Below are 22203 nucleotides of genomic sequence, written 5' to 3'. Positions count from 1 at the left end.
AATGGGAAACGCGATAGTATTCATCAACTCCTAGAGCTGAGATTAGAATGTTTCTCGCTTTCCAATCGTATGCATATTTCTTTTCATCTTCAGCATTCCAAGTATCTTCTGGTTTTGGAACAACTGCACCAGCTGCATTTGTCATAGTGATCTGAAATGGACCATTGACAATAGCTGTCCAGATGTTCCTATCAATTGCATTGATATGGACACACATACAATCCTTCCAATAGCCGTAGTTTTCTCCGTTGAAAACTGGAGCTCTATTATGAGCCCCTTTAGGTCCAGAAGCCATCTTTCCAATAAGTGTTTCACGTAGCACGGAATAAACCAGGCTCTGGTACCACTTGTTAGACGCTGGTCTATAGATCTAGAGGGGGGGGGTGAATAGATCTCACTAAGTTTTTACAGATTTTTCTACAGACTCGAGCGAAAGCGGTTCTGAATCGACTTGCGTCTATTCTGGACCGCTATTGCAAAGGTCGTATGTGTTTCAAAACCAAAGAGTAAGTGGAATTGATGGTGAAGTAATATGATAGCTAACCAATACGTTTAACAACTGAAATCCAATTAACTTCTAGATTGACAACTTTGATTTGCAATGCAGTAAGATTGGATTAAGCAAAAACACAAACACTTGGTGATAGGTTCAAATTGATAGTGATTCAAGTTGTGGTGAATTGTGATGTTTGTGCAGAACTTTAATTCACAATTTTAACACTTGAATCGTTGATCAATTTTGCACTTATAACCAATTATGAACAGAAAGTAAAAGAGAAAGTAAAAGCGACAAGAACACGATATTTGTTTAGGCAGTTCGTCGATCGTCCTCGCTACGACTACGTCTGCCCCCAATTCCAAATTGAAATTGGGTAATCTTTCATTAATGTTGAAAGTAGTATATACAAAGAAGATAACAAAGCGATAAACGATAAACCAATTATGTCGATCCTTTGAATCTTCTTCCCCCTTAATCTTGAGCCAGATCAAGGTTATCCAAGAGCTTCACTTTGATTCCCTTCTGCAGTGTCTTGATTCCTTGAACTCCCCGTTCCTCAATCGTTACACTCAGCCGAATCCTCAATGAACGCCTCTTGATAAAAACCCCCAAGAACCACCCGTCGTGGAGGACAAAACCCGCAGATTTTATTCACCAACAAACCCCACAAACCTTCACCCACTAGGAATCTTCAATTCCGTTCCATGGACGTTATCGAACTCATCACTAACCCGCAACGCAAGAATGATTATGTGTAATTGTGTTGGAGATGATGAAGAACGAAGATGAGAAGCGTTTGTGTATCTTTCAGTCGTTGGTGTTGCTTGAATAATTACCCTTGTACAATATATATGATTGCATAACAGTTAGAAGCAAGAAAAACTGATTTTTGAACTTTCTTGATCAGTTAGGTCGACCACTTGTAGTGCTTAGGTCGACCTAACAGAGCTTGCAGAATTTTGCTCCCAGTTAGGTCGACCTGTTGAAGGAGTAGGTCGACCAGAATCCTCTTCTGATGCATTCTGGGGACATTTTCACAGATTAGGTCGACCTAGTTGATGTGTAGGTCGACCTAACAGGCTGGTATGTAGAATTCATCAATTTAGGTCGACCTAAATGATGTGTGAGTCGACCTAGCAGGGACATATGAGTTTTTCTCCATTTTAGGTCGACCTGGGTTGATGGTAGGTCGACCTAACTGCTGTTTTTCTGCATTCTTCTTGTTTTGCTTGTGTCGAGGCAACCTATAAACATATACACATAATGGGTTGACTTATGAGTGATCAATGCTTGCTTTTCTTTAAGTTTTCTGCTTCAGTCTTGTTGTTTGAATGCTTATTTGAGTTTGCCATGAATCAAAAACATCTTTGAGTGTAATCTTGTATTCACATTTTCATCTTTCAAAATTTAAAGTATTTCATATCAGAATTTTCTGTTGAAACTTTCTGCACTTAATTTTCATTAAAAATTATTCTAAGTTTCATCTCATACATTGTGAACACCTGTATACCATTGAGAGAATTGTTTGTTTGAAAGATAAGATCAATCAAGAGATTGATATATTGTATACAACTTCGAAAACTCTTGTAAAATTTATAATTGTTTTATAATTGCTTGTTGTCCAGGATTGTTGGAAACAAGAGAGTAGCAAGGAAATGATTGTTTTTCTTGATCTACTGGTTTGGTTGTATCTTACTGTCCAGGATTGTTGGAAGCAAGAAAGTCACTTTGAGAGGATTGTTCTCTTAGTGAAGTTAGTGCAAAATCCAAGAGGATTGTTCTTGATGTTTGTGTGGGTCTTGTAAAAGTCACAAACAATAGTAAAATCTCTTTCATGTTGAAAAGGGACTGGAGTACTCTCGGAGCGTGAGGGGAACCAGTATACATCCTTGTATCCTTTATTATTCTGCACTTTATAGCTTTCATAATCTCAACATAAAACAGAAAAATAATATCCTTCATCACTAAAACCGGATAAATTTGCAAAGTCATATACCCCCCTCTTAGGCACACTCCAAACTTACAGGTCTATCATCGCTACATTTTCTTTGAAGTACCTTTGTTTATCTTTGGGGTGTATTATCAACTTGAAGCTACTTGAGATCCTTTAGTCAACCTGTTGAATAAGAGGCTTCATTCTTGAAAACATAAATATGTTAGTTTGAATAGCATAATGGTTCTTCTAAATTTTGTGCTTAATGTTATCCTCATCTTCTTCTTGTCTTTTTTGAATATGCATGTAAAGGTTTGGAAAAAATTTGTTAGGTTACAAAGAAGGTTCTTTTAGAGAGGGGTGAAAGGTGCTTCAGAGATATCCTAGATTAAGTGAGATGATATTTGTAAGCTAAAGAATACAAGGAGGTTAGGAGTCAGGGACCTTCGATTGGTTAATTTTGTCCTTTTAGCAAAGTGGAGATGAATGTTGCTTACATGGGTGCAAAGGTCTGAAGGGATATTCTTGTAGTTAGATATGGAGCTCCAATTTTCATTATAACAAATAATATGATAAATCTTCCAGTTCAATCAACAATCAACCGATAGAAAAAATTACTCAGGAACTACACTTCAAATCTCAAATCTTTAAAAAAAATTCAATTGACACATTTCTTTTTTTTTATTTCTAAATCAAACCTGATTAATTTACTCTCTAGATTGTTGGAAGAATTAACAGATAGAAAAAATAGCCCAAAAAACATGCTTTAAATTCCACCTTTTACATTTTTACTTTTATTTTGTTTTTCAATTTGTCTTTCTTATATTTTTTTTTTAATTTATCTATTCTCTCAATTGGGAATCTATCCGAGAGAAAATCCCAACTTTACATTTAAATTGACGATTTTCTCTTTTTTTTATCGATTCTCTCAGTTGAAAGATCCAACCGAAAATAATTTCATTTTCAAATATTTTCTATTACTATTTCATTTATTTTTACAACTATGATTTTCAATTTGATATCTCATGTGAAGCCGAAAGCTCCCTAAACCGATAATATCCTAGATGATTTTCATATTCATCTTCCTCGTGGAAATTCCATAAACGAAACTTTTGTAATAAAGAATAGTCACTCTTTTTGATATGTTATCCTTAAATTATTCTTGCATTAAATAATTATGTAAGAAAATCTCACATAGAATGAAGCATATGAATGAATAAAACAAACATAAATAAAAGAGAAACAAACATTTTAGCATGACACATCATATATAATTTGTAAACTTGCAACATAATATAATTTCTTCTTAATTCTTGCACTTGAGAAGAAAATCAGCAACCACTTTGATGAGCTTTTGTCCTTTCTCAGATTCAGTAGAAAAAATATAATAAACATGACCTCCATCTTCTTCTTCAAACAATTCCACTTCTCCATTCCAATCACTCTCTTTCACAGCCTCATAATACATAACTGCACTATCCCTAAGAGGATCATTGCGAGCAACAGTAATAAGCATTTTAGAACAACCTAGTGTACTCAAATCAGGTCCATATGGACTCATTGGATTCAACATTGGATTATCTATCCCATTAGGAGAATTAGGGTACACAAATTCCCAAAGCAAATTAGTAAATTCATTCACCTCCTCATAATGCTTAACTTTTTCAAACCCTAATGGTTTTGAACCCCAAAAAAGTGGATGGTTCATATAAGCACCACATATTTCAACACCAAATGGTAGTTTTTCAGCACCAGCACGTATAGCCATGGTGTGAACAATAGTTGCACCAGCACTATCACCACCAAGGAAAACTTTGCTGAAATCACCATGATTAAGAATCCAAGGGTCATTATTTGTTGGAACATTTTCTAATGTAGTGTTATGAGAAGCAACCCAATTGAGACCAAACCAACAATCATCGAACATCGTTGGAAGAAAATGTTCCGGAGCTTTTCTATATTCAATAGAAAAGACTAGAACATTTCCTTGAGAAGCAACAAGGTTACAAATATTGTGGTGATGTGAAGCAAAAGGTGATTCACAACAAAATGCACCACCATGAAAATAAACCAAGATTGGTATTTTTTGGTTTTGATTGGATAGTTTTGGGAGAAAAAGTCTAGCAAAGAGTGAAGGGTCATTGGAAATGAGAATGTCTTTAGATGAGACACCAGTTTTAGGATCTTGTGGTGATGGTGGGACTATTGGCATGTCATTGAGACGTTCTATGGTTCCATCGCTGTAGACATTGATGAAATCAGGAACATAAGAGACTATCTCTTTCTTTGGTGTGGAAACCATTAGGGTTATGTTTTCAAGCATGCAAGAGTGAAAGAATAATACATTCCATGGAGCAAGTTCTAGGTCTATTAATATTATGCGTTTCTATTAATTTTATTGCAAATTTTGTTTATGAAATACATTTTATTACTCATGGTTTTAAAGATAAGGGTAAACTTTTATTTAGGGAAGTAATTCAATATTTTTTTCACAATGAATTGAATGTAATTTTTGGTTAAGAGAATTGAATTTATTTTTTGGTCAAGAGAATTGAATATTTTCTATTATTATGACAATGCATTGTTATCTTGTTATCTTTTTGCGGACTTCAAAATCAAAGATAATTTTAAATGGTTCCTTAAACATTTTTGGTAAGATTTAATAATCAGTTTTAGTGTTTTACTAAGTCAATAAATGCTGATAATTTAGTCAAAAATAAGATAATGCATATAATAATATCAAAATTTATAAGGAGTCGTAATATTAATGTTAATTAAGTTATTTAAAATTTTTAATATAAAATATTAATTGTATTTTTATGGCAAAATGAATGTTACAAAAAAATATTTTACAAAATAAATGAAAATCTCTATAAATCGAGAAAATAAACTACTATTACACAATTTAAAAAATGTACGAGATTTTCCAAAAAAAAAAAAAAAATCCCTTAATGCATGTTTTATTTTTATAAGCAAATTGAAAGTTTTTGAAAGCTAGGTGTATATTAGTCGGAATCAAAATACAAATAGGGGTTCTATTTAACTTAGGTTTAAAAGTTAAAAAATAGTTTATTAGATTCTATTTAGTTTTATTTATAGGCAAAAGAAATATTATTAAAAAGTACAATGGTTTTTCAACCCAATATACAAAGTCAGTTCAACAAAAAAAAGACAATGAGATCTAATTAAACAAGACAGTCAGTCACAGTCAGAGTAAGACACCAAACCGACCACTCTATAATCCGCCTAAAACTATTAGAAGCTGCAATTCTTTCCCACACTATAAATTTAATCATTCCAAGAATATCAAAATTAGATAACCCCCTCTCTCATATTGAACAAAATAGAGTCCCTACATATCCAAATCGCTCCACAAAAAGCTAAATTCAAACATCCACTGAATATTGATATTGACACTAAACTTTTCTTTTATCTTCAGCTTAAATGTATGCAAGCAAGCTCTTAACCAACATGACTGTTATTCGAAGACCACCCTCAACCAATCAGTGAACTTCTTCCAAAGTCAAGTATTTGTGGTCAAGACCGTCTTTGAGGGCGTGTAAGGCGGGCTACCGCTTAGGGCCTCAAATTTCTCACACTTAACATACAGCTAAATAGGGCCTCATAAAATATTTATATTGATTAAATTATGGTTAGATAAGGGCTCTATTTATTTTTCCATCACTAAACTACGACTAATCTACACAGGGCCTCCAAAAAAGTTGAGATGACCCTGTTCGCGGCACAAGAATGAAATAGATGCTCCAAATCTTCATCACCATCAAAACAAAGCAAACATAATGAATTGTGCACTCCTTCTATAACACTGTCTAACCAATTTCGTCCATGTTGGTAAGCTATTGAGAAGTAATTTCCACCAAAATATTAGGATTTTACTAAAAATTTTGATTTCCATAAAATCGCCAAATCACTTTTCAAACTCTCCTCCAAAACCTGTCCCAAATATGAAAGGTCTTGCATCCTCAAATAACTTGACTAGAGAAAAAATTCACTTTTTTGTTTCTACCAAACGACGCAATCTTGTGAGTTTTGGACTGGCATTACATCCTACAGCAGCGCAGAAAGGTCTGCAAGTTGTTCTGCTTCATGTACAGTCCCCACATCCCAATTGAGTCAAGTTGTCGATGCCATATACATCTTCCAACCAACCTTTCATTTTTCTCATTTTAATTAGTGTTGCATGTCCCTGCAAATCAAAACAACAAGGGGAAATACACTTGCAGCGGCTCTGAACCAAGCCAAATGTCTCTCAAGAAATAAATATTCCTTCCATTACTAAGCTTACATGAAATTAAAGTTGAGAACCACTATTCTTGATTGACTTCCAAAGGATCTTTTACTACACAAAGATCCTTCCACCAAAGAGAAACTTTTCTACCATTATTCGCCAAATGAAGAACAATCATAGAAATCTTCGTGTCACCGTACCTGCAAGATAGAAAATCAACCTACACAACCTTTTTTTCATTTAGAATCCTCCATTTCCATTTTTCTTAAAAGCGCAAGATTGAACCTCCCGCAATAACTCCAATACCTCATTCCTCCTTTGGCTAACAAAACTGGGCCTAACTTACCAATTGATTATCTTTTTATCTTCTTCCTCACTCCAAAGAAACACTATTTGGAGCATAATGATTTCCTTAATAATAGTCTTGGGATACTTATAACAGGAAAATAAGAAATGGGTATGATAGTCAAAATTGCATTCAAAAGAATAACCCTACCTCCAATAGACAAGTGTCTATTATGCCAAGCAGCAAGATTTCTCTTAATTTTTAAAATAATAGAATTCCACATCTCCATTCTCTTTAGATTAACACCAATAAGAATGCCAAGGAACATAAAATAGGACAAATAACCAACCCCACAAGCTAAAAGAAACTAGGTGGCTTGAAAAAAAATCCAAATTCAAGTTAAAGCCATGAATTTTACTCTTGAACAAATTTACACGCAAACCAGACTCCAATTCAAAACCTTTATGTAACTCTTTGATGCTCCACAAATTCCTCCATGAACCTTCTCCTATCAACACTGTATCATCCGCAAATTGAAGAAGTTCAAAGTGAACTCAATTATTAACTTGAAAACCATGGTACTACCTAAATCTACTTCATTACGCACCCCGCTAAACCTTCTATTACCAATAAAAAGAGAAACAGAAAAGAAAAAAAAAAGATCTCCATGACGCAAGCCTCTAGAAAAATCGAAATATTTGGTAGGACTCCCATTGACCAAAATATGCAAAGTATTGTTGAAAACAAGACCTTTCACTCACCCTTGCCACTTGCTACCAAACTTCATTCTTCTCATCATACCCCTTAGGAAATTCCAAGACACGCAATCATAAGCTTTCTCGAAATCAACCTTTACCATCATACAACTTGTTTTATGTCTTTTTACATAGTCTACCAAATCATTTATTACTACAACTCCATCCAACATTTGTATCTTAGATAAAAAAAAAGTTGTCTAGCAACTAGAAATCAGATTAGACATCTCCTTCTTCAACCTTAATGCTAGCAACTTTACTAGAATTCTATAAAGACTCTCAACTAAACAAATAGGTTTATATTCATGAAGAGTTATAAGATTAACTGAATTGGGAATCAAGGCTAGGAAAGACGCTATAATTGCTTTAGGTAAGGTAGGATTCACATAAAATTCCTTCATAAACCTAACAAGATCATCTTTCACTAAGTCCCGACAAAGTTTGAAGAATCCCATGTTAAAACCGCCCGGACCCGCACTTTTCTCCCTGTCACAAGACCAAATGACATCCTTTAATTATTTCAAATAGAATGGCTCCTCCAAAGATAACATTTCCTTTCTTGACAACTGATTGAAATATACACCTGCCAGAGTTTGTCTTCTAAACCTCAATTCCTATAAAAAAAGTTTCAGTTTACTTTCATTTTTACCTCCTCCGCTTGATCCACCACCCATTAGATGTCTTTAACCCCAACAAACTATTTTGTCTTAATCTCTTATTCATCACTCTATTGAAGAACTTTTAGTTAGAATCCCAAGCTACAATCCTTTATGTCTATCCTATTGTTTAAGAATAATCTCCCTAATCTACGTTGAATGCCACACTTTACAAGAAGCTAAAATCCTCTTCTGAATCAAATCCTCAATAACCTAGCTCTCACCGGTTGCTGCCTCAAAATCCAACCCATTCAAATCCTACAAAGTCGAATCAACCTCTAGATTCAAAATACTGGGAAAAAATTATTCAACTTTCTAAGGTTAAGCTTAAAAAGCTTGACGTCTTCTGACATCACGTAAGCAACTTTACTAGACACTTTAAATGAATACCATATATTTTCAACAAAGGGTAGGAAATCAAGATGTTGAATCCAATCATCAAAGAATTTAAAGGGTTTGGCCCCCAATGGGAGACCTTCCCTTTGATCCAAATTGGAAAATGTTCGGAAAATTCCATACTTCCAACGGTTTTCCCCACAAACTTCCATTTCTCTATTAAGCCTTGTGGTAACAAGAACCTATCTAGTAGGCTTATAGCCTTGCCATTCAAGTTAAACCAAGTGAATTTGCTACCCACAATCAGCATATCAATTAACTTCACTTCCTCTATAAAGCCACTAAACTCAAACATCACAATCCTATTAAACTGATTTGTCATCCCTTTTATTCTGGACCAACCAAAGGCCCAAATGAGGAAGGCCATATCCTTCTGAAATTCACTCCACTTGATCCAAAGTATAAATCAGTTCACACGCTAAAAAACATGGTAGAATCTTTGATCTCCAATTTCATTATACTCATCTTGAATCTTGAACTGACTTAGGCATTGAAGAGCTAACTATGAAGGTCCACCCTGCACCATCATAAAGGAGATCGGAGCCACCGTTAAATACCAATAGTTATCCAACTCTCCATTTATGATTCCTTCGTGGAGATATAGCATCCATTTCTGACTCCCGAACATAACAGTGGCGCCATTTGTGGATGAAGCTAAATAAATTGAAGAAATTATTCAGAGTTCTCTTGGTGTTGGTCGCGGCCTTAAAAGCAGAAGCAGGAAGAGAGTCGAAATATCCTAGGGTGTTCTACCTAGACACTTGTGAAAGTGAGGTTTGCTCGGTGCTATGTGGTAATTTCGAGTTCGTCCATCTCGAGGAAGACTCTGTCGGGTTAGTTAAAATAGGCGTCGAACTTCCTTTAAAGTAAGAACACAGATTAAATGCCCTGGGGATGACGTCAACCTTTTCACGATAACCCCTCATGAGATGTCTGACATTGATCCTAGTGTAGTATGCCATAAGGTGTATGTGGACACCAAAGCTCATTATGTATCTGAGTATTGAATGAGACAATATCCGAAAAACGCTAAGGCTACTACTTGCATGGTTAAGGGTCTATTGGATGTTGGGTTCATTCCTGAGGTCAAATATACTGAATGGTTATCCAACATCGTATTGGTGAAGAAAGCCTCTGAGAAATGGAGGATGTGTATTGACTATACCGACCTTAACGGGGTCTGGCTGAAAGATTTTTATTTACTCCTAAACATTGACAGATTAGTAGACAATTTTGTGGGCTACCGATTAATTTTCGTTCATAGACGCTTATTCAGGGTATAATCAGATACATACATATATATATATATATATATATATATATATATGGATCTAACCGGATAAAGACTGCATTTATGATCGAATAGGTAAATTATCAATATAATATCATGCCCTTCAGATTAATGAATGTTGGAGCGACCTACCTAAGAATGATGAAGAAGATCTTCCAAGAAGAGATAGGGAGACACTGAAAGTGTACATGGATGATACGATCGTAAAGTCCAGTCAAGAGGAGCTTCACGCCCAGCATCTTCAATGGGTATTCAAGAGATTCCGGCAATATAATATGCGCCTCAAGCCGGAAAAATGTACTTTCGGGGTGAAGGCAGGAAAATTCTTGAATTTCTATTTGACTAAGAGAGGGATCGAAGCAAACCCAGACAAATGCGAAACGATGATTCATTTCAAAGGCAAGCACTACATGTTTTTCCTTTTATACCAATTGTTGAATAAGAAAATCGATTTCGAGTGGACAAATGATTATTAAGAGGCATTTAAATATTTGAAGAAAATCTTGGCTACGCCCCCGTGCTCACACAACCATCTCCGTGAGAAGTTTTGTATTTATACTTAGTTGTTTCCGAAGAAGTCGTAAGTGTCATGTTGATCAGAGTATTTGACACGCACCCGAGATCAGTTTATTTCATTTCCAAAGCATTGGCAGGGGAAGAAATGTGATACCATAAGATCAAAAAACAGTCCTGGCATTAGTGAGAGCTTCTCAAATTGTGCTGGTATTTCCTTGCACATTCCATTCTCATCAGAACAGATGTGCCCCTAAATTAAGTGCTTTATCGACTGGATATGGCCAGACGTTTGACAAAGTGGGCGAGTTATCCAAGTTTGCTTTATCGACTGGATATGGCCAGACGTTTGACTAAGTGAGCGAGTTATCCAAATTTGAAGTATCCTTCGAAACAAGGAAAGTCCTAAAACTCTAGTTGTTTGTCGACTTCTTAGCGGAAATGACTCGGGTATCCCCCAGAACTCGATCGTATGTAGGTAATCTTTACTGATGAATCGTCTAGCAACAGGGGAAGCGGCGCATGTGTTATCCTAAAAAATGGTTCTGATATAGTAGAAGTGTTGGTAAAATTCAAGTTCCCAACTACCAACAACCAAGCTGAGTATGAGGTCGTCATTGCCATGATCGCACTCGCGAGAGAAATTGGAGCAGATTGCATTGAATTGGCAAAGGATTCCCAATTGGTTGTTTCAAAAATAAAGGGAGAAATCCAAGAAAAGGACCCTTTCTTCAAAAATACCTCAAACTTGCTATGGGAAAGCAATATGCCTCAAGAAGAAAACACGTGAGTCCATGTCCTATCCTATCTCACTTAGCCAGCACTAAAAAACCCCAAATAATCAACCACTCTTTTGTTTCCATTGTAGTGATTATTCTCATATTTTCTTTCTATTTTTTAATATTCTTCACACGTGTATACATAAATTGCACGGGGTGTTGCGAATTCATTTTTTACTTTGCATGCTTAATTAAAATGGGTTTCTATTCTACAGAGTTTGAAAGACCACCCCGATCATCTGAGATTGGTAAAAAATGAGTTCCTAAAAATGATGAGTGAAAGAAATTAGAAATACATCATCACCGATGGAACCATAGATTGTCCTAGGAACTTCCCAATTGTTCCACCACAACATGAGGATCCCGAAACCGGTGTCTCTTCCAAAGACATTGTCTTTTCCAGTCACCCTTATCTCACTGCGAGACTTCACCAAAAACTCTCCATCTTGGTTTTGTTTAAAGGTGTAACATTAGTTTACAACTTTTATGTCAAAACAAAAACTAAAAGATTTGACATAAGCAGTCCATCAGCACAACTTTCTTGCAAAGGACTAGTTAATTGTCATATATACATGAAATGCTTGGGTACTCAGTAACATAATCATAAACTCAACAACTGTAATGCATAATCAATTGAGATAGAAAACTATCAATTCATAACCATCACAATATTGCACGAGGAAAAAAATCAATGTTCGTGAAGGTCATGTATGCTACTACATTTACGACAACTGTGTTACAAACAGAAGGGAGGGACACAGCATCAAAAAAGAACAGACACCACCTGGTGTTAGACATTTCTTCAAAACCACGCTGTTCTGAATCCAGGAGACCTCCCTCACACTTGAAATAATAATCAATAACATCTACCATATTATGTACACATTGCAATCTGTTAGATGTCAACCATATAATGACACATACTATGCCTGGATGTTGGAGTTCCCCTTCGTAAGAGCTTTAACAAAGTAATTGCGGATCTCTGGTATTGTTCGCTGAATCAAATCAGTGTGTCTGCAAACAGAATTTAGATATTTAAAAAGTGCACAAATTAAAAGATAATTAAGAATTAATGCAACATTAATGTGAACTTCAGTTATCATTTGAAGTATATGGAAGCAACCATGCTCCAAACAACTGACCAACTAAAACTCCTCTTCAAAAATGAAACTGACCAACTAAAACTTGATTATCCAGCTTATTTCAAAGCGAAGGTTGGTGTCTACTGTTAATCTAACTATACAACGATGTATAAGACTGCAGTCTATGTGATCATATTGGTCAAATTAAAAGCAAGCAAGATGAATAGAGGAGAATAAGAACCAAGTTTATTACTTTCTTCAAATGTTGAGAAAACCATTTGCTAGCCCCCCTTCCATATATAACTGAGAAACCTTTACTCAAGGTGAAATAATTCATGACTATGAAGACCTATTCCTTGTTAGTTACAGGGTATGTGCCAGAAATTTTCAAAATATGGATTCCTTTTAGGTCAACATGTTTGCCAATACTACAAAGAAATATATTGTTTCCCAAAAGGGTTGCCTATATCCATTTAGGTTGCCTATATATCAGTTTATAAAAAAATGCCTTTTGGAGAATAAAAGGGTAAAGAGAGAGTTCTGAAAAAAAGCAAGTAAATGTGTGATGGAGGAGATCTGATAGATACCCTGGCATTGCACTTAATTTATCTAAGTGCTCCAAGATAAAAAGGATGCATGTGTGTCTCAATGATATGGCATTGAAGGCTTCCGAAAGTTCATACATATTTGACACACTCTCCAGTGATACATCCTGTGACAAAAAACTCAAGTAATGAGAAATTCACTTTCTATTATATTATGATGTAGTGATACATCATTCAACAAAAAAACGTGTAATGAGGAATTCAGTTTCTATTCTAATATTGGTTCAGGAAACAGTGCACTAACAAACCCAATTCACTTAGCTAACCTGTGCAATTGTGTATTCACATAGTCTCTTAAGCCCTTCTAAAAGATATTGATCAGCTGCTCGGAGGAGATCTTGAGCAACTTCAACAGTGAGATCAACTGATCCAGTATATATAAATCTGGACAAAGATTAAACAATGAGATTTAAGTTGCCTGCAAATCATTAAAAGCTTTTACAACACAACTTTCATAAAGCATATGATTGGACCTCATCATCAGCTCAAAGACCTCCCATCTGATATTTGGTATCTCAATGTCCCTTGCATCCTTCTCCTGTCATACAGTAAATGAACTGTACATCAAGGACATGGAATATATTTAAATTAAACTTGCAAACAAACTTGTATTGCCATATTTAAATTCACCATTCAATTCAAAAGCCAAATATGAAATATCCAACTAAAGTTTTCACATGGAAGAGAAAGCATTAAACCAAAATAGTAACTGATAAACATGTCTCTTGTGAAGAGAAGAATCAGTAAAGGAGTTTTCTTTTTTGGTAGATAATCAATAGTAGGTGATAAACATGTTTCTTGTGAAGAGAGGAATCAGTAAAGGAGTTTTCTTTTTTGGTAGATAATCAATAGTAACAAGAGTTGGGGGCGGGGAGAGAGGAGATATACCCACCCTATAACCACCATCAAACATTGCACGAAATGCATCTGAAGAAGCAAGTAAACAGATTCTGTGGGCATAAAACCGTTTACCTGCATTTAAGTATAAAGATACCTGGTTATCTACAAATGTCAATTCAAACTATGACACGACATGTCAAGTTAATTCTTAAGAAACATTTCCAGAAAGAAACAATTTGGATAGAAAGTATCAACCTTCAACTAAAAATGTAACATCTGATAAGGTAGCATTGTTTACATACTGCTCTCCCAGATAGACCTGCAAGAAGGATAGTCTAGGATTATAGATATTCCAACATTGAAAAACAATTTATCCAGAATCATTTAAGACAGGAAGGAAAATAAGGAGAAAGGAAGAAGCTAGACATCAGATGCCAATTAATTAAACATAGAACGCATTCATAATTATACGCCTTGACTTCTCGATCTAGATATCAGTTTTAACGACTGTGGGTGGTGGACCATGGTGAAAGGCCAAAATCCTCCATAAAACACCACAGCCCCGCCATCCATCACAAACTAGCCGTCATAGTTAGTTGTCAAAATAGCCGCCGCCACAATCTACCATGAACACTATTTGACAACACTGCTAGATATTCAATTAACTTCAAAAAAGTGAAGAGCTCGCGCAACTAACACTTTTTAAGATATGATTGATCAGAGATCCTATGAGAACAACAAAGGTAAAACCAAAAGGCAGGAGAAACAAAATATTCCTATATCATTGAGAAAATTGAAAGATAATAAAATGTTGACCGAGAACCATCATGTACAGGTAAAGCATATTTGGATCCTATGATTATGGTTATAGTGAGAGAAAAATATCAAACTATTAGGTGTGAGATTATGAATCAAGAAGGTGAAGCAAACTGTATATAATAAGCCTACCTGGGGTGTTGGGGATGGAGGAGCAGCATCAATAGGAGACATAGCCATAGCTTTGTTGGCCAACTTGCATAAAGCCACGGCACCATCAAGTTGCTGCTTAGGGCATGATGAGCCAAGAAGCCCAATAAGCAACTCCAGTCCTGCATGAACAGATGTGCGGCTTCATACAGAATAGAATACACAACAAAGTATTGGTAAGTATCACATTTACCTAGTTTGTAATATATTTTTGGCCAAATGCATCTCATCATTGATAAGCCTAGTTTATATATATATTTAGAGTTTATTTTTGTTAATTTGGTATTGGTTTTGTTTCCATTTTACTACTGTTTCTATTGCTTTTGCTTTATTTCAGTAATACAAAGGAGAATGAAGGCTTTCCGGTTTAAATTTAAACATTAAAGACTCGGTGCAAAAGCTATTTGGAAAATCCAAATTTTGGTATATATTTACTAATTAGGGTTTGAGATATGTGAATGGCGATATTTGCATAATTTTGAATTGATAAATGATAAGTAAAATAGAGTTAGCTTAGCACTCAAAGAGGAAAAGCAATCAAGACCATTGGAACCAAAATTTGAAGAAAACGGGGCATAATGATTCGCTGGGCGAGCAGGAGATTGGCTTAGCAAATGCAAACTATAGAGTTCGTGAAGTTTAGCTGAACAAATGTCGCTAAGCGGACCTCAATTTCACTTGGCGAATTTAAGGTTTAAAGGCACTGTTGTACAGCTGGCTAGCCATTACTTCAGGACAAAGAGGCTCGCTAAGCAAACCACAATTTCACTAAGTGAAATCTCAAAACACTGTCATTTAAGATATACACTGAGGGAATACAGTACCGTACAAATTTGAGTAAGGAAGATGAGGGGTTAGGGGAATCAACCATTGAGGCATTTTCATCCCATTTCTTATCAATTGTGTAAAGCCAGCATGTCCATGAGTAGCTAATTCTCTCTTTGTTGGGATTAGATATAATCAATCATATTCTTTTGAATCTCTTTTCATCTCAATATCTCAATATATATATATATATATATATATATATATATATATATATATATATATATATATATATATATATATATATATATATACTGTGAAGCACGGGTACTCCGTTTTAGGTAAAGTACCGGTACCGGGTACCAGTACACGTACCGTACGCGTACGGTACGCACCGAAGCCGTACCAAATTTTTTATTTTTTATTTTGCTTTGGTACACCAAGCAGTACACATTTGGTACACGTACCCAAAAAAATTTATTTCTTTCGATATTAAATTTTTTTGGATAACATAATTTGGGCTTAAGTAAAAATTAGGTTATTTATTTATTTCTGTTTATAAATAAAAAACTGAAAGAAAAATTAAGAAATAGGCTCATTGAAAAGAAATTGGAGCACATATGGATTCATTCACTCATTGAAAAGGAATAGGCTCAATCCAAAAACAGCCGAGGATTTAGTTTTTGTTCATACAAATCTTCGTCTTCTTTCAAGAAGAGTAAGATTTATAATGAAGGAGTAACAAAGATGTGGGATATTGGTGGACATGAATTGAATCTATTTGATGGAGATGGTATTCTTGAAGTTGTTACTCTTTCTCTCGATGAACCTGAACTAGAAGCTGCATTCATTGGAGAAGAAAATATTGATATTCAACCTTGATTTTATGAATTATTAATACTTTTAAGTGTGATTTATTCAAGCAAATTATTTTTTAATTATATTATTTTATCGTTATTTAAATAATATAATTGTTTAGTTATTGTTATAATTGTATTTTTAAAGCATTATACTAACGTACCCGTACCTTAGTTTTTCTAAAAATGCCGTACCCCGTACCAGTACCCGTACCGGTACCTATGCAACGCAGTATGTATATATATATATATATATATATATATATATATATATATATATCATACTATGATGTTGTGATTTGAATCATTATTGGAAAATACTCTTATGCTATGTTTGGATGGTCAATAAGTATACCATTGTGGTCAATAAATATTTTTCTCTGGTCGTCTGCAGAACAAAGATGGGCAAGAGCCAAAGCAACTCGTCTTTGGAATGCCTTTTCTGAAACCCGCATAAGATATAATAAATGGTTCAACACCTACAAAGAAAAAATTAATAATTACAAATTTGATCAAAATATGAAACTTGGTGCTCATAGAATAGGGCTTGGTGGTTTATTGTTGTGTGTAACTTATTAAACTTCTAACTGAAACAGTAATTGCATCCTTGTCATTTCCATATTAATTACTGTATAAGGAGTAAACTCGGTAAAGTAAAAAGCCAATGTGACATTGTGCTTACACGACCATGAATCTTCTCTTCTAGTCTTTTCAATGTCTTAGAAACACAATCCTTAGTTGCCTACAATGAAACCAATAGCATTTTCATAATGATCAATATGCATCAGAAAGCCTAATAGTTGCAGTTCATAAAGATAAAATTTGCAGAGTCACCAGTATCAGTGAACTCCTATAGGTATTAAAGAAATAACTTACTTGAATAATAAACTCTCCATCCTGGAGTTTCTTAATTCCACCTACCCTAATAAAGTCGGGCACATTATCCTACAGCACAAAGTAAAAAAAAAAAACATTAACTTCCGTTTTTAGTAATAACTTCTCTGAACCATTATGATGGGAAATTTTTATTATTAGAGTTCTTGTAGTTTATCCTAACCTCGTTCTCTGCAAGGCCATAAAGAGCAAAAGCAGCATTATGCTGCAAAGACCCATTTTTTGAGTCAAGAAGCTTCAGTAATGGCATTAAGCCACCAGTATGTGCAATACCAGCTTGGTTATGTGTGTCCTGACATATAAATTTAATATCTTCAGCCCAGAGGAAACGGTTATGGTGTTAAGAGGACTCAGTAATTCTGCTTACAAATGGAAACAGTGCATAAAACCTAAATTTAACAAGGTGCAACATAATATTAATAAGACAGTTTGTATGCTCAAATCTAAGCTCCATTAATTGAATGCTTAAAAGTTTAGGCTTCAAAAACAAAAACAAAAAACAGGTAATAGTTTCCATGAATATAGTTAAGTTACCCTCTCAAGTACAATAACATGGAAAAGACAAAGAAAAACAAATAACCTGTGCCAATCTCCCCAATGCAAAAGCAGACATTTCTCTGAGTTGAACATCAGGAGACTGAAGCATCTCTATCAGAGGTCGGACAGCACCTCTCTGTACAATGTGAACCTGCGAAAAAAAAGTTAACAGAGCAAGAAAGAATTCCTAGGATAATGATGTGAAAACAAATTCAAATGATTTAAGATTGCAAATCAATCAATGAAGGATTTCTTATTTCTCAGAGATAGAATGAGAAAATATAAAAGGATTACACAGGAGCACTCTCCTTTAGTACTGAAATAAACAGTCCCACCCTCCTTTCATACTGGAATAACCAGTCCCGAAAATCAGTTATTCCAAAACCTGTCTTTCCCTCTACCAATTGAGAGCTATTCCTAGAATAATGGTGTGAAAACATATTCAAATGATTAAAAATTGCAAAACAAAGAAGGATTTCTTATTTCTCAGAGATTGAACAAGAAAATAAAAGGTTTACAGAGGAGCACTCTACTTTAGTACTGGAATAACCAGTCCCACTCTCCTCTCATACTGGAATAACCAGTCCCAAAATCAGTTATTCCAAAACTTATTTTTCCCATCTACCAATTGAGGGGTATTTAAAGACTTTCTAAGAATAACTAAAATAACAAAGCTTAACAGCCACCTAACAAACTCATCAACTTGCTAACATCTACTAACAAACTGGTCAACTTACTAACATCTAGTAACAAACTCTTAACTACTCCAATACTCCTACATTCTATATCCTAACAGTATCAAACAGTAATTAACACATTATCCAAAAAAAGTAACACGAAATTCAACTAAAGTTAATTTTTACCTTACAGTCTGAATCAGTTGCTGCAAACTGTCCAAGTAACAACGCTGCTTCCCTCTGGCTTTCAGAGCAACAAGAGCTGTTACATCGAACACCATTAGAATGGATTAATAAGATATCCTTCTCAGCAATATATTTTGGTCTAGGAAGATTATTGCCATAAAAAGGGAGCTTTGAAGATTTTAAAATTATACTAATAATAATCTTGTCATAATATCAATACAAGTTGAGAATATACCTAAGTAATCCAATAACAGGTTGTAAGGCTCCAGCAAGAATAACTTCTTTCTTTATATTGGGAGAGGAGTGGACCAGATTTCCGATCACACCAACCTGCAATAAAATAAAATTCATTGAAAGTGCCCAGTAAGAGAAGTGTGTAAAGACCAAACTCAACAGTATTGCAAATTAAGAATATATAGTTAAAGCTACACTAGTAATACCGCTTCATAATGAATAGCAGCGTCTTCTGACCGAAGCATCAGAATCAGAGTTGGAAGAGAATTGCATTCAACAATCTGAAAAGTTGTGACAAATGCTACGTAACTTACTCATACACTCATATCATATTAAAATTTATCTAAATCCCCATCTTTCAATAAAGGTCACTTACCTGATTCTTATTTTCATCATTTTTAAAAGCGAGGGTCCGTAATGCACCAGCAGCTGCTCTTTGCACTTTTGTATCCGCAAATTCAAGCAAATGAACTAATGGTGGAATCCCACCTTCCGTCCTACACATTAACTCCATATCATTATTAACATAATCATTTCAAACTAAATCTCATTTGAATGGTAGTCCTTGAAGAAGCAAACCTAACACGGGTTTTAATACTGCTGTTTTCATGAGCAAGGTTAGTGATCGCATCTGCAGCCCTCCGAATGAGACTATTAATGGCACGTGATGTTAAACCGTTGTTATGCCTTTTCAAAAGATCAACAAGATGCTTCAAAGCACCGTTGTCAACAATGAGTTGTTGATGTTCTGGCTGAAGAATGCATTTCAAACAAAATAGTTTAGGTAAGGGCTAAGGTACAATTCAATATATGTATCTTGGAAACTTCCCTATACCATTCTAAAATCCTTCCTTCATATCATTCATCTAAATTATCTGATAATATAATACAGGACTAGAGGAATAAATATCATTTCAAGTTTGAAGCACATAATCAACACTTGTAAGAGAATATAAAGCAAAATACCTCTTCCACCTATGTACTATCCTAATAGAATACAAATAACTATCATGGAGTTCTAATCTTTACAGACTACAGAATCATATCAAACAGAAGGCATACAATTGAGAATACAGAATCCAAAACCGAAATAAGTTCAGCATGAATAATTGAAGTGAAGTTACCTTGACTGCAAGAAGTCCAAGTGCGAATGCGCTACCTTTCTCAACCTCGTGCTCAAACGGCTTCGGAATGCCGTGTTCAGGCAAAGGAGGCGGTTGAAGATGCTTAATCAAAGCCGGAACAGCGCCTCCTTCAACAATCACGTTCACAACTTCCTCTGAAACAACAGAATAATCGATTCAGAAAACAACGCATGCAAGCAAATTCTGTTAAGGTAGCAAAGAGAAATGATAGGGATGAGGCTTTGAACCGTTTTTGGCAAGATCCGCGAGGGCGTGAGTGGCGCGTTTAGCAGAAGCTCTATCGGATTCGTTCCATGAAAAAGTGGAAAGGAGAATTGAAACGTGTTGGTTGACGTCGGATACAAGTGCGTCGCGTGCGTCGCCGGTGGGAGGAAGAGAGATCTGTGAGTCGTGTTGAGATTCCTCCTCCAGTTTCCTTTTCTGGCCTTTCTTCTCCGGTAGGTTTTGATCTGGACGCTTCTGAAGCTCCATCAACCAACAACAGGACGAAGAAGGTCCCTCTCTCTCCACACCCCTTTCTCTCTCCTCACCCCCCTCTCGCTATCTATCTATCTATTTCTCTGAGTGTGAAAGATAGAGAGACACGGAAGAAACAAGTGTAACAGAAAATGAGATGAGAGAGAGGAGAGTGATCCAAAAAAATGGATTTAGGATTTTGAATAGAGATGGTGAATACGGAGTTCCAGATTGGGGGCAGTTGTGGAATAACACATCTATTTTTTCTGTTTTTCTTTTCTTTTGTCTGAAGAGGAAGAAAGGTGTCGGCTTGTGAAAACGCCGCATTAGTTCGAGTTCCGAAACGCTAAACAGTTTAGTTTAGAAAAAATAATTATGAGTCAACTTTTTGAATTGTTCTACTATAATTCAGATGTGAATTATTTCATAAATTGGCCATATTTCAATTCATCCTTGAGTCTCTTACGGAATGTGATTCTCATAGGAAATTTTAATTATGTCCTTTAATCATGATGCACTTCTTTTAATAAAATTAGAATTTTTTAGAGGTGAAAAAAACATAAAAAAATATAATGAACGTCGAAAAATTTAAATTAATGTAAATCAGAGTGTTCTGTAAATGTACCTATGGAATATTTTGTTATATTTTTAATCAATTACATTTTACTCCAAAACTCGATTTTTATAACAAAAATGGAACATCAAATTATAGTACATCAAAGTAATGCAATTTAAAGGCAGTGGAATATAGTACATCAAAATAATAACTCGTATAAATCATCCAAATAGTGTCATATACATAATAAAAAAAAGTACATAAACAGACGTTGATAAAATCATAGGCATCATTACGGTGTGTGTCGAACAACATCCTCCTCCTCTCCTTTGCCTCTAGCCCCACATCTGTGTCCACCACGTCGTCTACTGGCTACTCTGCCTCTACCGTCAAGTGCCCCACCTATCTTGGTACGATGTCAACAATACAAAAATGCCTCATCTGCCACCCTAACGATACCATTCAGTATACGCTTGTGATCAGACCCCTTAGGGAAAAAACTATTGGCAATGATTGTCCGCACCATGTCAAGTATCTCACAACAGTGAGGAAGAACATCGTTAATATGGTCCAACTAAGATTGATGAGTTTGCAAGATCTCCTGATGGGCTGGTATGGGTGGTGATCCCGCTGTAGTGGGGATCGTGTAGGGGTGTGACACCGTGAAGTACCAAGTGATGTACCTGTCGACGCAGCTACAGTCTACCTTTAATTTGGTCGCCAGAGTCTCGTCAGGAACCTTGTGATGCTCAATGTAACACCCCAAATCTACCCAACGTTATATTTAAATCAGAATGCGGAAATTTCAAACATTAAACATGAGGCATTACATTCTCAACTTATTCCAACAAACAACCAACCTATATTTGCTTTTATTATGATACATAGCATTCGGCGTTCACAACTTATAAATCATATAAAACTTTATCCAACTAAAATCAAAACTTCAATTTATAATTATTCAAGAATTATTGTAATAACAACAATTAGAAACAATTTCAACAACAAATAATAACAACTATTCATCGTCTTATAATAACAACAAC

General features: G+C 35.2%; 2 protein-coding genes across 2 annotated transcripts; both read right to left on the bottom strand.

Moving 5' to 3' along the window:
- Positions 1-3738: 3738 nt before the first annotated feature.
- LOC131650404 (2-hydroxyisoflavanone dehydratase-like) lies at positions 3739-4734 on the bottom strand. Its single transcript, XM_058920116.1, has one exon. The coding sequence runs from the start codon at positions 4732-4734 to the stop codon at positions 3739-3741; it is 996 nt and encodes a 331-aa protein (XP_058776099.1).
- A 7256-nt stretch (positions 4735-11990) lies between these two features.
- Positions 11991-20887, bottom strand: LOC131652615 (ARM REPEAT PROTEIN INTERACTING WITH ABF2-like). The gene is made up of 19 exons (XM_058922526.1): positions 20373-20887; positions 20125-20279; positions 19580-19752; positions 19377-19497; positions 19207-19281; positions 19002-19096; positions 18767-18842; positions 17947-18054; positions 17530-17658; positions 17349-17417; positions 17155-17214; positions 16828-16951; positions 14833-14972; positions 14140-14203; positions 13937-14016; positions 13518-13582; positions 13311-13428; positions 13027-13151; positions 11991-12371 (listed from the first exon to the last, which is right to left on the bottom strand). The coding sequence occupies exons 1-19, from the start codon at positions 20614-20616 to the stop codon at positions 12281-12283; spliced, it is 2112 nt and encodes a 703-aa protein (XP_058778509.1). The 5' UTR covers positions 20617-20887; the 3' UTR covers positions 11991-12280.
- Positions 20888-22203: the final 1316 nt, after the last annotated feature.

Source organism: Vicia villosa, linkage group LG2 (genome assembly GCF_029867415.1).
Source record: "Vicia villosa cultivar HV-30 ecotype Madison, WI linkage group LG2, Vvil1.0, whole genome shotgun sequence".
Classification (NCBI taxonomy): Eukaryota; Viridiplantae; Streptophyta; class Magnoliopsida; order Fabales; family Fabaceae; genus Vicia; species Vicia villosa.
This window is presented reverse-complemented; position numbering and strand designations above follow the sequence as displayed.